The following is a 14128-nucleotide window of genomic DNA, read 5'->3' on the forward strand; positions in this document are numbered from 1 at the left end:
TGTGAAATGGCACAAACTGGTTGGTCTGTGTGCTAACACCAAACTCATCTCTGGCCAGACTTCTTTCCAAGACTCAGATGTGTGCCAGGGAAAGACTTAGAGCACACAGCAGGAATCATTCCATGCAATCCATTTTCGCCAACTTAGATAAGACTTAAATTAACAATTATATAATTCCAGCTAACTTTCCCTTAACATCATCCTGTGTTTACTAAAGGGACACGACTTTTACCCGCTGAAGAAATCAGAGGGGCTGTCATAAAAAGATCCAAGGCTGACAAGGACCAGCTCCCAATGTTGCTTTCAGCCAGTCCAGATTTGCCAGCTTGGTGCTGGACAGGGGGACTCAGCTGAGTCACACACAATATGCGAGGCCAAGGAGGGAGAAAAGAATCACATGATTATTTCCTACCTCTTTCAGCCTCCTTGGCTGCCAGGAACTATTCACTGGTAGGCTGCAGAGACGAGTTTAAAGATTGATAAAAGACGTAGAAGATAATCAAAACTTTCAAGTAAGGTGATAACAAAATATTTAGTACTAAGTAGCAGATACTTCCTGAATTCCATGATGATACAGTGGGAAACTGAAGAATTCAGGAAATTGTTTAAAGCAATCTATTCAAATGAAGACCTAAACCCTTGTTAATTAAGTAGAGAAAATAGAGGAGGACCCCCTAAGAACATAAACAGCATGACAAATCTTGCAAACAAAAAAAGCTGAAAATGCTTTTGGCTGTTGCGGAAGATCCACACAACTCAGGAATAACAATGTGTGCCCTATTTCTGCTATCAAAATGAAAGCCAAACAGTGTTTCATTATCTGTTTTCACAGACAATTGATAAATCCAAAGCATCTCAATATTTCTATAAAGATAAACTTGTTAAAACACTGCAGCAGTTTAGAAGGACAATGCAACTCAAAGTCCCAAATTTCCTGAGTTAATAACTTGCAGAAATAATCTTCACAAGTAAAACAAATGCAAATGACCCAGAGGCATCCTCCTTAATTTGTAAACAGCTTGAAACAAAAACGTCAGGAATTAATTTGCTCTTGGCCCATTTTTTGTTTTAATCTTGTTGATATTTGTTCATGAGGAGACTCCTTCAGTGTCCACTTTTCCATCTCAGAGAAGAGAGTAAAACAGAAGAGGTGGAAAAGAGAAACAAACCCACAATGATGGGCTTAAAAAGGCCAGTGATGGAAATAAAAGTATCAGGGAACAAGCCTACAAAACCCTTTAAAGGCAGGAAAACCAGCAGTAGGTTGGATTTATGACATTTAAAGGGGAAGAGGGGAGAAGAAGTAAAAAGCTCTGAAAACCCTTTTGAGAAACAAAACCACCAAGAATTTAGGATTTCAGTTCTCTAATCCTCCTGGGCAGGATTTCAAATTGGTATTTGTGCAGATTATTTTTAGATCTATTAGTTTCCTCTGATACATTTGATCACATGGCATTGGGGAATATATTCTATTAATTTCAATAAACTTGATATGATAATTTCACAAATCTCAGGTTTTAGCATTTGGCGGTTATCCCTTAAGTCACCCTTCAGTTATCCAAGACCTCAGGTGTGCTTTGATCCTGCTCAGTGTGTATATATAAATAAATAAGTAAATATATGCAAAAAGTTGGGTTTGCAATACAGTATGCTTACTGAATTTAAAAACTGAAAGTATAGAACTTAAAGTGAGTTATTAAAGTTGCATTTCCCTGGAAATAAGTTGTGTACTACTTTTGACCCCTTATGATAAAATTTGCCCACAGAACACCTAAAATGAATGCAAAATATTGGTTTTAAAAAACTCAATACATTTAACTTTTGAAGATGTCTCCCGTAAGTGCAGTTAAAATTACTACCAATGTGCCAAAAAGAAACAACTCTCACATGTGCAGGTTTCAAAGGATCACGAAGCACCTGCATGATTCATTTTAGTTTGAAGTATGTTGAAGTATTGCCTGTATGAAAACCTTCAGAACATCAAATACTCTACTTCACTGGGAAAAAAAACATTGTTTCACAGATCAAGTTTGGTTAAAAATAATTACCTATCTGCCTACATACAGGGAGGAAACAAAGTCTGCCCATTTATCTCAAAATCAGCTCATCAGTGATCTGGATTTTATAATGTTAATTCCCAGATCTCTGCCAGTACAGGAGAGCAGTGAAGACAAATCCATCTTTAGAACAACCTTTTCCTCAAGAGTTTGAGGAGGAAGATACAAAACCAAGGCAGAGGTAACCCTAAGTTATTAAAGCACAAGTAACTAGAGCAAAAATAATCCCAGTTATGTGTCCTTCACAACCAGGCTTTTTGTGGAAATCAAAATTTCAACACATTTTCTGAAAACAAAAGGTAGGAAATTCAGTAGGAAGCAAGGGAATAATTGGATATCAACAGCTTCAGGTGCCCATCCCATCCTGGTGAACCACCTGAATGATCCACCCCTCCCTGTGGAACATGTGACTGAGTATAAACACGGAGCACATATACAGAGAAAAAAAGAGAAGAGTATAAAAGATTCCCTGCAGCCTTTGAAAGGTTACTTGGCATTACTGTGACATTTATAACCCAGAGAAACTAAAAAGGATCAAACATGGATTCTTTTTTTACAAATATGAAAGAAGAACACAGGAAACAGAGCAGAGATAATTAATACTTAAAGCATCAGCAGACAATACCCCAGAGAAACAGCCCCACATTTTAAAGGAATGCCATGCGCACTCAGAAGTGTCTTCTTTGCAAGATGTAACACCATCAGCAGACCTCACAGTCTCTTTTAAACACGCTGGCTACTATCTTAACGTTCACTGTAACCTGCTTTGTATGAAATTCTGTTAAGGTACCCAGCTGAGGTTTATTTTCTCTGTAACACTGAATGGAAACTGTGTTTCTGTGTTTTCAGAGCTCTGCCAAAATCTCTGTTTCTCCCAATTTAACAATAGCACTAATTTCACTTAAATATTGTTTCTCCTCCATTATGAGAACAATTAGATAAGAACAGTCTTTTATGAGAAAACCAATCTTTAGCCATTTTCCTGTGAAAAATGAATTTCAGATTCAACTTTTCAGGTAAAATCCAGGGCACAATGCCTTCACTAGCAAGGGTTTGATTCCTATTAATAGTTGAGGTACATTTGTATCTTGAGACCAACCAGTAACAGGAAATTGTGTGAAACACACACAGAACCTCGCTCCAAGACAGGCACAACTTTCTATGGTGACTTTCTTTGCACTACAGAACAAAGTTCAATGCAACACTCTCTGCATTTCTAGTAACAATGAATCCCTCTGAGCATCTCTGAAAGTTTCAGCTTCAAAGGCGGAGCATCAAACTGGCACCAGAACCTGGCAGCCAAACACTGCTTAAGCAGGTGACAGACCACAAGTAGTGTCCTACACACCATAAAAAGAATCAAACTTCTCTTCAGTAACTTCTACAAGAAACTGGGGAGTTCTCATTAATATTCCCTTTCTTTGCCTCACATTCATGTGTTTTAGGCACATTAATATTAAGCCTGAGGTCCTGTTTTTATGTATAGATTATCAGAATATTAATTTGGGATAAATATGGATTATTTATATGGTCTTTAGTAATCTTACAAAACAGCAAGCCTTATCTAAAGAAAGAGCAATTTTAAGATGAAACAGCAATTTAAATGATGTATTAAGCACACAGTGTAATTGTTCAGAAAGGATGCAGTGCTTAGCTCACTTACATGATGATCCTCCTGTTCAGGAACCAGTATTTCCGCCGGTGCCGGTCGTAGCCGATGGGCTCGTGGCGGATGTAGGGTTTGTTTTTTTGGATTTCAGCCACACAGTCAGTCACTCCAGGCACCTGGTGTGCCACGCAGACCTCGCACTGCCACTCGTCCTCGGGCACCTCCTCCAGGGGGGGCTTCACACACTCCAGGTGGTACACGGCCGAGCAAGTCTCACAGCAGAGCAAATCCCCGAGTTTGTGACAAACCCTACAATGATCATCATACTGAATAACCCCTTCTGACATTAACTCCTCACGTGCAATGTTTGTGGTAAGAAACTGATCCACTAAGAACTGCAGAACTTTGATTTTATTCTCTACTGGTCCATAAGGATAGTCCTCTGTCTCTTGGTAAGGAAGAACATGATGGTATTCCTTGTCACTCTCACAATATACCCGCAGAACCTCTGGCCACGTCATTCCATCTATGAAATACAAAGTGGAATTAACGCTATCTTTGAGGTCAGCAGGTCCAAAGGTAGTATTTGAAGTGTCTTCTTCACGTAAAACTGCTTTTAACAGCACTATGTGCATCTCTGCCATAAGTGTGCACTGCTCTTGACTTACCAGAGCAGCACAGAAGTCCTCAAAACGAAAAGGAGAGAGGCGTAAAACAGTGCCAAAGTTCCTTAGTACCTCATAGATGGCAATAACATTCATTATATGCTCACTAGGCACCATTAAGTCCTCTGAGGATTTAGGAAACTCCAAGGGTGGGATATCTTTTTCTTCCAATATTGGAGAACGAGGACGATGTGCTCTCTGTCTTCTCCTACCTGGAATAAGAAACAACAGTAAGAATTTTGCTGCTCACAGGTCAATGTGTTTGAACATCTATCATCAATCACTGTGTTAACATTCTGAACTAATGCAAATTAAGGCTTCACAAGCTTCACAGTTACATAAATGTGTTAACTCAGCTAATCATCTTCTACTTTAACTAACAGTATGAAAATAAAACACAAGATATCTGAAGTTTTGCTTTAGACACATACAGGAATTACATTTCCCATACAATATACATCTTTTGAAGCTTTAAAATTATATCTAAAAATGTAATTGTTTAAACTACTTAAAAAGAAAGATATTTCCTGCAGCCAAAATAATAATTTTTCTCACTTTTATTCAACATGACTAGTCTAAACCCGAAACAACACGCTCCAAAGAGATATTTTGTATTAAATGATTGCAAGTTATTCTCCTATCCAGCAAGGGCATCCAGGAAAGCTCATTCCAAGCAGATGTCATAGGACATCAATTACAACCAAATTAAAATACAAAAAAGAACCTAAAGCACGTTGCCCACTGCTTTTTAACTAGAATGTTTCTCCTGACTACCTACAAACCAAAACCAGAAGGTAAATGTGATGTTTTATGAAAATATTTCAAAAATTCTCAATTTCTCAAAACAAACAACCACCCCCCCCCAATCCACCCTCATGCTTCAATAAAACAGGAGCCATATCCACAAAATGAAGAGGTAAAATTACAGAAGGATGAAGTTTACCAATAAAAGCTAATCTAAAGAGCTGTTTTACTACCTGAAAGAAAGACACTGAGCATAATTAATTCAGTCTCAGATGTCAATTCAGATAAGATGCTACATTTTCTTCCCTTGGATTCCACTATCCTTGATGCCAAGCAGAAGGAAAAACAAAAGAGGAACCTTTTTTAAAATGACACTACCTGAGAGATGAAATATTTTAATCTTCTATCAAAATAACCAGCTACATGCAACAATTTCTCAGCTATCAGTTAAAAGTTTTGGATGCACTCATGAAGCTTATTTCCCTTTATAGAAAAAAACAAGTACAGAAAATCTCATAAACCATCATCTAGGTTTAATCTAAGAACTGAGATGAAAATGGGTTTTAGGTCCTCTAACTAAGCATACTAAGATTCTGGTCAACAACTGAATTTCAAAATTATCCATTGTCCATAGACAAGTGTCAGCAGGACACTTCATGCACAGAGAAAATCCAAAGAAAAACTGCAGCTATCCATAGCAGCCATTTCCCACACACACTTCCTTAAAATGGGACATCTATTAAACTTTGTGTGTTCTGACAGTGAAGAGTGACACAACCAATAGTCTGGAACTTTAAGATTCACATTCATCATCTCTTAACCATATTCTGCAGATAACAGACCTCCCCAAAAACTGGTTCAAGGAAATTAAGAGATAAAGTGAGTTCCAGTCAGCTTGGATGTTACCATTAAATGGAAATGGTTCTCTGTTGCATTTGTTCAACCCACCCTACTCCATTCAATACTCCCAGAAATACAGAAAATAAATCTAATGTGGGAGAAAACCTGCTAAGGCAGATCCTGCTGAATCTGAAACACCATCATTAAGACATTAATACATTTAAAAGGGAAAAAAAAAGTTACCAGAAAGAAAAGCCACCTCTAAGAAACACCTTGATGCACAAAAAATGATTCCAGAAAAAGAAATCAACCTCTAGACTGGTATGGCAAGAAGGCACCAGACACAGCTCTCCCTTTCCAGTGTTAAAGAATGAAATCTTGTACAACAAATTACACACCCAAACAATATAGAAGATGAATTGCAAGATGTTTCCATTACAGAAGTAACAGGTCAAGCTCATCTGCAGATAAAAATAACTTTCCAAGTTTGAGTTCTGACTGTGGAAAGTGAAGGAATGCTTCTATGAGTGTCTTCCAACATGCCTCTGCACTAATCAGTGGAAAATGTTTAATCATGGCAAATATACAAAGACAAAGGAGTTTCACAGCCAGGCACAAAGCAAGTGTTCTCTAGATTCAACTCAACTTTTCTACCAACATGATCCAAACTCCTATGTGCATAAGCCACAGCTGGTTTGATTAAAGGACCCCAAAGCAAAAGAAGCCATGCCCACACAATAAACCACTTTGGGGTCCTGAAGTTTCCTTCAACACTGCAGTCCTGGCTGGCCATGCAGGACAACACCACAGAACAGATAATCTGAAATCTGTGTAAGTATCACAAAAGGCAGCAGAGATATCAACCAGGATTCTTTCTGGAGCAGAAAAATGTGTCTGTCACACAGCAATGCCTTGAAACAACACTTCAAGAAAGAGAGCAGCAAGGACATTAACCCTGCTTTACCTGAACTAATGAGAAGTGACAAATCCCCCCAGTAATTTTAGATAAAGATAAACCAGAGTGAAGGACCACTGCTGGAACAAAATGGACTCCAAACACCAATTTTGCTGATGTCTCTTTAGCACAAGATAAGCATGGGATGGAATCACAGAATCAGTAAAGTTGGAAACATCTTCAAGACCAAGCCAAACCATCCCAGCCCCACCACCATGTCCTCAAGTGCCACTTCCACACATCTCAGAACATCTCCAGGGGTGTGACCTACACCAGTTTCCTGAGCAGCCTGTTCCAGTGCTTTATAACCCTTCAGCAAAACAGAGTTTCCTAATGTATAATCTAAACATCTGCTGGTGCAATTTAAAGCCACTTGTAGATTTGTCACATGAAAGTAACAGGGGAATAAAAAAAAGAACTTTAAAACAAGGCATTCCTAGTATGTTCTGAAAAAGTTAATCTCTAACACTTCCTCTTACAAAGGAAGCACATTGGTGCTATTACAGATCTAGAAGAAATGTGTTATCAGGATATAAATGTGTCATAATAACATAATAAAGAATTGAACTTTGGTGCAAGCACAATACAACCTGTGGCTGCATTAGTCACACCATTCCATCTTCTACTTAAAGCAATTTGTGAATTTTCTTGCTTGCTTTGGTATAAAGAGCAGAAATTTCAAAAGCAATAATAAAACAGACAATAGGAAAAGCAGACTGGATTAGAAAATGTGTTCTTCATTTGTGTTAGGCCTCACAGTTGAAGCACATTATGATATTGTGCACCTCAACACTCCCCATCCACACTGCAAACCACACACCACAGCTCAAGAGCTCAAATAATTTCTGTTTTTGGACACTGAACTGCTCTGAACAATTCTCAACTAAATATAAACTGGTTTGCAGAGCTAAAAAAGGCAAGTATTCAAAGATGCAGAATATTTTAGAAACTGTATTTTTCTCAAATGACTTGATGGCACAGCATTTAAAATCTTTCTATGTTGGCTTTTTTTCTTTCCAATTTCACTTTCAATTTGTTATTAATATTCTCTGTACTGTGGATGAAGAGAATTTGAAGTTGAGAAGAGAGTCACAAAGTGTGATTTGGATATTCAGAAACTCCCAGCAATTTGTGCTTCAATGTATTACTGGCCAATACATCAACTGTAATCTCAAGAAACATTCAGACACCTTTTTAAAAAACCTCAAAAGCCCAAACCAGCAAACCCAAGCAATCTAATAATCTCCAGTGAGAAGGATGGACATTCTCTGCCAAGGTGCTCATAAATCTTGAAGCATTGCAAGTGGCTGCTCAACTGGAATTAAAAGTGCAGGTCAGTGGAATATATATAATGATGTCAAAGTGCTCCAAGTCTTTTTTTTGAGCTGAAATGTTGGTATTTTACTGCTGATTTTTCAGTGTGCTGACAACCCACTCAGCTCGCCCTGCTTTGGAGCAGCTCCACCTCCTGTGTGAGGGTTTTTGAAGACCATAGTCCATGTTTACCCTACTGTGCCTCATAAACACAAAAGAAAATCTCTCAAACATTGAAAAATCTCTCCCTGCAATAAACATATACAATTTTTCAAGCTCTTCACTTTCAAAGACAATCTTCTTTTTCACGGTGCAAGTGGGCCAATATTTAAATTCAACATTCAGTGGCAGACACAAAAACCCACAGCCTCACAAAGAACTCTGGCCACTTCAAACACTTCAGTTTAAATTATTTAAGAGATACTAGGATTTGACAATCTTTTTTTTTTTTTTAACTTGTTGTCATTTGTCAAGGATTTGGGCCCCCACAGGGAAATTTTGTTTCAAATAGAAATTGCTTTGTTTAACCCCAAAACCACCAAGGGGATTGCAGAGCAGGTGCACTGACAGGTTACTTCCTTAAGCACCACACCTGACTGACCAGACTTAAAACTGAATTTTCATGTAACTACTCTAAATTCAAGAAACCTACTCTCAATTTACCCACACTGAACTTTCCCAAAACATACTCAAGTTTTATTATATGCAAATGAGATACTTCTGAGATAGTTTCTGCATGTTAACTAAGTCTCTGAATCAAATTTCACCTTTGAAGCAGCACAAAGGCAGAAAATGTCCACTTCTACACCACTCAAATTCCACAGCTTTATTTGGTGGAAAAAAATTGATTTGCCAATAGCCTCCTGCTGCCACAGCTGGAATATTGACAGGATCCAGATCCCCTGGAGTGTCTGAGCTTTATATTTCTATCTAGTACAAGCTTCTTTTAAACGGCAAGTCCTTCACTGGCTGTCTCTCCCCAAGTGCTGGAGCAGTCTGCAGTGGTTACCTGTCCCTATTTTGAATTCTCTAGTTGAAGAGCTGCCTGTAATTAAGATTAAAGAGTAAACAATTCTATTTCCATGGCACATTATAATTATCAGATACTGATAATTATAGTCTACACTTAGAATAATCTACTAAAATAATTTCTATTACAAATATTTAAGCAAACACACTAATGATATTTGAAATAAAACAAAGTTACTCAAGTAACAGTCTAAACACCCAAAATTAGAATTTGCTTTAAAAACCCAAACCATTGCTTTATTTTTTTATTTGCATCTACTCAACCTACATAGTTCAAATGCTGACCCTTTCAGAATTCAGAAATGAAGAAGAATTTAAAAGGACCAAAAACCTTGTCACCACTTTCATTCGCAGACTGAAAGAAGAAAAGGGAAAGCCACATCTACTCTTCACCACAGGAGAACAGAGAATTTGAAACTACTTTAACCATCCTTAACACATCTGCTGGTTTATAAAAACAGAGTATCTGAATTAACTACAGACATCAGCATCCAGGACACAGTTTCATGCTCTTCAGCTAACAAAAATCACAAAAAATCCAGTTTTGCCTTGTCTCACTGACACTAAACATCCCTCCCCTCCAGCAAACACAGCCTTTCAGCCCAAAATTTCAGGTACTGGACTGGTGGATGCATGTCCTACAGGACAAATATCCTGCCAGAACGACTGTCTTGTTTAAACAGGGGCACAGTGATGGCTGCATTGGTCTGGCCTGAAAAATAAACACTGGTTGCTGTCTCTCTTGATTTGAAAGTTCACAACTGGTCTCATTTCACTTGTCTTAGAACTTTCCTTTCCCCATCATTTCTCAGTACTTGGGCTCTCCAGCTCAGAGCTCCTGCTCCCAGTTGCCATGGAGAGGATAAGCTTGGTAGGAGCATTGGGGAGAGAAAAGAGACCAAGGAGTTTCAGATACTTCAGCAACCTCTCACAGGAGGGGGGAAAATACAGAACAAATCCCCATCCCTCCAGTCACACTCCACTAACTCACCACAGAAAAGACTTCCAATTTTCCCCAAAAAAAGATTAAAATTTTGGCTTCAAGTTCCACAAGCCAAGTCAAACCACACTACTCTTACATGAAAGTCCATCTTTAGTAAAGTAGAACTGGGCTGGTTTTGTTTTCCAGATCGTGAGTCACTGCAAAAACCTCTCAACATAAAGACCAGCTGCCAGTTATATACAATGTCCTGGGAGCAGGAGCACTCCTTAGAGAAGATGCCCTCTCCTACATTTTCCTTCCTTCTGGAAACTTTGCCTTTTTACTGCCCTCAAACTCCCTCCTATTCTGGTTTGGTTTTAATAAACCCACACTTGCTGTCCCATATTATTGCTTTGCAGCAGGCACGTTTCAAATGGGACTGTACAGCAACACAGGAGTTTTTGTTAGATATCACTGAGAAAACTGGAAACAGTTGATGACAATGTGTAAGAAAACCTCTTTTTGGTGTTCTTTCCTTCCTTTCACAGCAGAGTGCAGAAACTGGATAGAGCTGCATGTTTGCCACAGCAATATCCAAACTGGTTCTTTAATTAAAAGTCAACCTCTTGGGAGAACATTTGCTCAGCTTCCACCAAAGAAAAAACAGCAGTAAAATGAATGAGTTCAATATAAAATAAGAATATATTATGAAAAGTAGTGCCAAAATAGAAAAATCTAAATATTTTTCTTGGGATGGGCTGAAATTAAAGGCTTTGACTTTCACAAAACAGTTTCTTCCCTTTTAAAAATGCCATCATGATAATCATGTTTCCAATATTCACAGTCAAACAGTCTCTTCCAGAAAAATTTTCTAAAAGAATAAATGCATTTATAACTACTTGTAGGTGCAGCTCCAATTTGAATATTACTCTGCAGTAATCACACCTAACCCAAATTTATTTATTTAGTCTGGAGAAAAGAAAAATTCAGCCATAAATAAAACTTAAAAACTAAACAAACATTAAAAACGAGGCATTCCCAGCACCAAAAAAGCTCTGGAAGTTGAAAAACAAATGAAAAAAAATCACTGGCTATTAGACTAGATCCTGAGTGCACTCACATCACACAAATTCCCACACATGTTCCCAAGTAAAGTTTGACTCCTGCCTTGCCTTGTACAAAAGTAGCTCTTTATGTTCTTTTAAACTGTAAAACTTCTGGCTGCCCCCCTTTTCAGTTTGCACACCTGCCAGCATGCACTTTTAAATCAAACCAGGGTTCCCAACTCATTTCACTTTTAAGAATTTAATTTCCCAACATTATGGCCATCAGCACTCCCCCAGGAGCCAAATACAAATACAAATAAAGGAATACAAATCCCCCCCCTGTTCTATGGAATCATTTTAACATTTGGATTACAAATGCAAATGCAGCACAAGCAGCAGGTGAGATCACTCTGAGAAGGACTCATAGTGAGGAACAACCCTTTAGCACCTAGAACCCCGGCAAAGGAAAAAACCCAACAAAACCACAGGTAGCACAAGCAAAATGATTCTCAGGAACAGTCAGACAATTGCTTGGGACACACTCAGGTTAAGCTGTAACAAATTTAATAAGTTAGTGAGCCCTCAGAACCAGCCCCAACCTATTAAAATCCACATTCATTCACCTTACACCTGTCCTATGCAACACAATGAGCACTTCCAGAATTTTACTGCAGATCTACAAAAAAAAGTTTGCCCAATAAAGCCATTGCAGCACATTATCTCTTACAACACACATACTTCGATCAGGGCGAGGTATTTGCTGCTCAGAGCTCCTGAGATGACTGACAAAGCTCTCCTCAGATAAGCTGCCAATTTACAAGTCAATGCAGCAGGATCAGCCTCAGATTTACTCCTTTGGCCTTCTACACAATTTCTTTGTTAAGAATTGTCTCCTACATTTTCCAAGACTGGCATGAGGAACTAGTGATCCTTCCCTCTAGAGCACAAATCAAAGTGCAGATCAGTAAATGGTAAAATAAGAGCACACCATGTTTAATTTAGAGAAGAGGGTACCCCAGGTGAGATGTTTGGGAGGATGGTAAATCTTCTCCCACGGCAGACAAAGGAGGCTGCATATCTTAATGTTGTATCTCAGTGTCTCCACTTAGACAATTCTTCAAGAGCATGAAAACGTGTTCAGATAAAAAATTACTACAGACACGCCAAATGCAGCACCTGGTTCCCAGCTAAACTCTTTCACTCTGAAGATGAAAGCACACTGTGAAGTAACTGGTTAACTGAAGCAATGGACAATCCCTGCAAACGCTCAGACAAAATCCAACTAAAAGTATTATGTATTGTATTTTAAGGTATATACTGTGTATTTGTTTGTTTGACAGACTGATGATCTCAGCTGAAATCTAGATGTATAGCTCTTCCTAAAACTAGTTTTCTGATGAAGAAAAATCAATAAACAAAAAACGAAGGATTTCTAGGCATCCTGATTAAACCCTTCTCTTAAAATTCTGCAACATATGAAAAATACTTAGTAACTACAATGCAACAGTGACAAGCCTCAAGTGGAATTTACATTGGACAGGGAATGGCAAAAATGTTTAGTGATACAAGTTATACAGGATACCAGTCCCAACAGTTCATCCACCTTCTGGGGATGCAAAGGGGTGAGAGGGAAGGGACATTACACATACAAAACCCCTCTACCAAAAGTATATCCAGTAGAATAAAAAGAAATAATTGTTAATCATGCAGCATGTTTTTATTGTACCATGACTAAGTGGTATATTAGGCATTTTATCTTTTCTAAGATTTCACTTCTTTAAATAGTTTAATAATATTATTTTATATTATAATAATATTAATTTACTACCATATTATACTACAAAGTACTCCTACATCTAAGTTCAAGATAAATCACAAGCTTCCCACCAGAGCAAAAACCTGAAGCTTTCTTGGCCAGAAACATTGCTCTGTGATCTTTTAATTCATTGTTATATGTAAGTTAGAAAAAAATGCAGCAAGTCCATCCCCCATTTAAGTGGGATGTGATTTATATGTTAAAGCTTGGTTGGCAGCAGAGTTTGACTGGGATGGCAATTATTCAATAGCCAGCTCTCAAAAACACTCTTCAGCCCCTCCGAGTACATCCTGGAAGTGGTTGGAGGGTAAGGGGAGAAGGACTGTTCATCATCTCTTCTGGTAAAAATTCTGTCAGGAGCCAGTCCAAGCCAAGGGAGGAGATGCTCCTCGGAGCCCTCCAGCCCAGCACAGGAGCTCTGTCACTGTGTGACACTTTGCCTGGCTGCAAGACAAGGATATGAAATAACTCCTGTATCTAACACAGGGCTATGAAATAACCCCCCTGTATCTAACACAGGGCTATGGAATAACCCCCCTGTATCTGAACACAGGGCTATGAAATAACCTCTCCTGTATCTATCACAGGGCTATGAAATAACCCCCCTGTATCCAAACACAGAGCTATGAAATAACCCCTGTATCTAACACAGGGCTATGAAATAACCCCCCCCGTATCCAAACACAGGGCTATGAAATAACCCCTCTGTATCTAACACAGGGCTATGAAATAACCCCCCTGTATTCAAACACAGCTGAGCACCAACCCCGGCTCAGGGAGCACCTGGAGCCCCTGGAGGAACCCGGCAGACACAACTTCAGCCCTGCCTGCTCTGCCCTCCTCTCTGCCGGTCAGACACAGAGATCCCGATGGGACAAACCCTGCCCTGCTGTCACTGCTGCTCTGAGGGCCGGCATCTCTTGCTGGATTATGCCAGGAGCCAGATTTCCATCAGTGCCACTGGGATTTCCGATTTCCATCAGTGCCACTGGGATTTCAGATTTCCAGCAGTGCCACCCTGGCTCCCAGAGCAGGTGTTTGTCCAGGAGGAGGCACGGAGGGAGCTGCCTGAATGAAAACTTTGTACTTTCCTTGCAGAAAGGCAAGAGTGTATCCAGGAGGGAGGGAGAC

The 14128-nt window shown here is 39.0% G+C and overlaps 1 protein-coding gene across 1 annotated transcript in view; it reads right to left on the reverse strand.

Annotated features, from left to right (window-relative positions):
- Window positions 1–14128, reverse strand: part of BPTF (bromodomain PHD finger transcription factor) — a 53548-nt gene that overhangs the window by 36632 nt on the left and 2788 nt on the right. Inside the window, 1 exon segment of the mRNA XM_030962235.1 lies at window positions 3721–4543. Within this exon segment, the coding sequence (XP_030818095.1) occupies window positions 3721–4543 (823 nt within the window).

Source organism: Camarhynchus parvulus, chromosome 18 (genome assembly GCF_901933205.1).
Source record: "Camarhynchus parvulus chromosome 18, STF_HiC, whole genome shotgun sequence".
NCBI classification, from domain to species: Eukaryota; Metazoa; Chordata; class Aves; order Passeriformes; family Thraupidae; genus Camarhynchus; species Camarhynchus parvulus.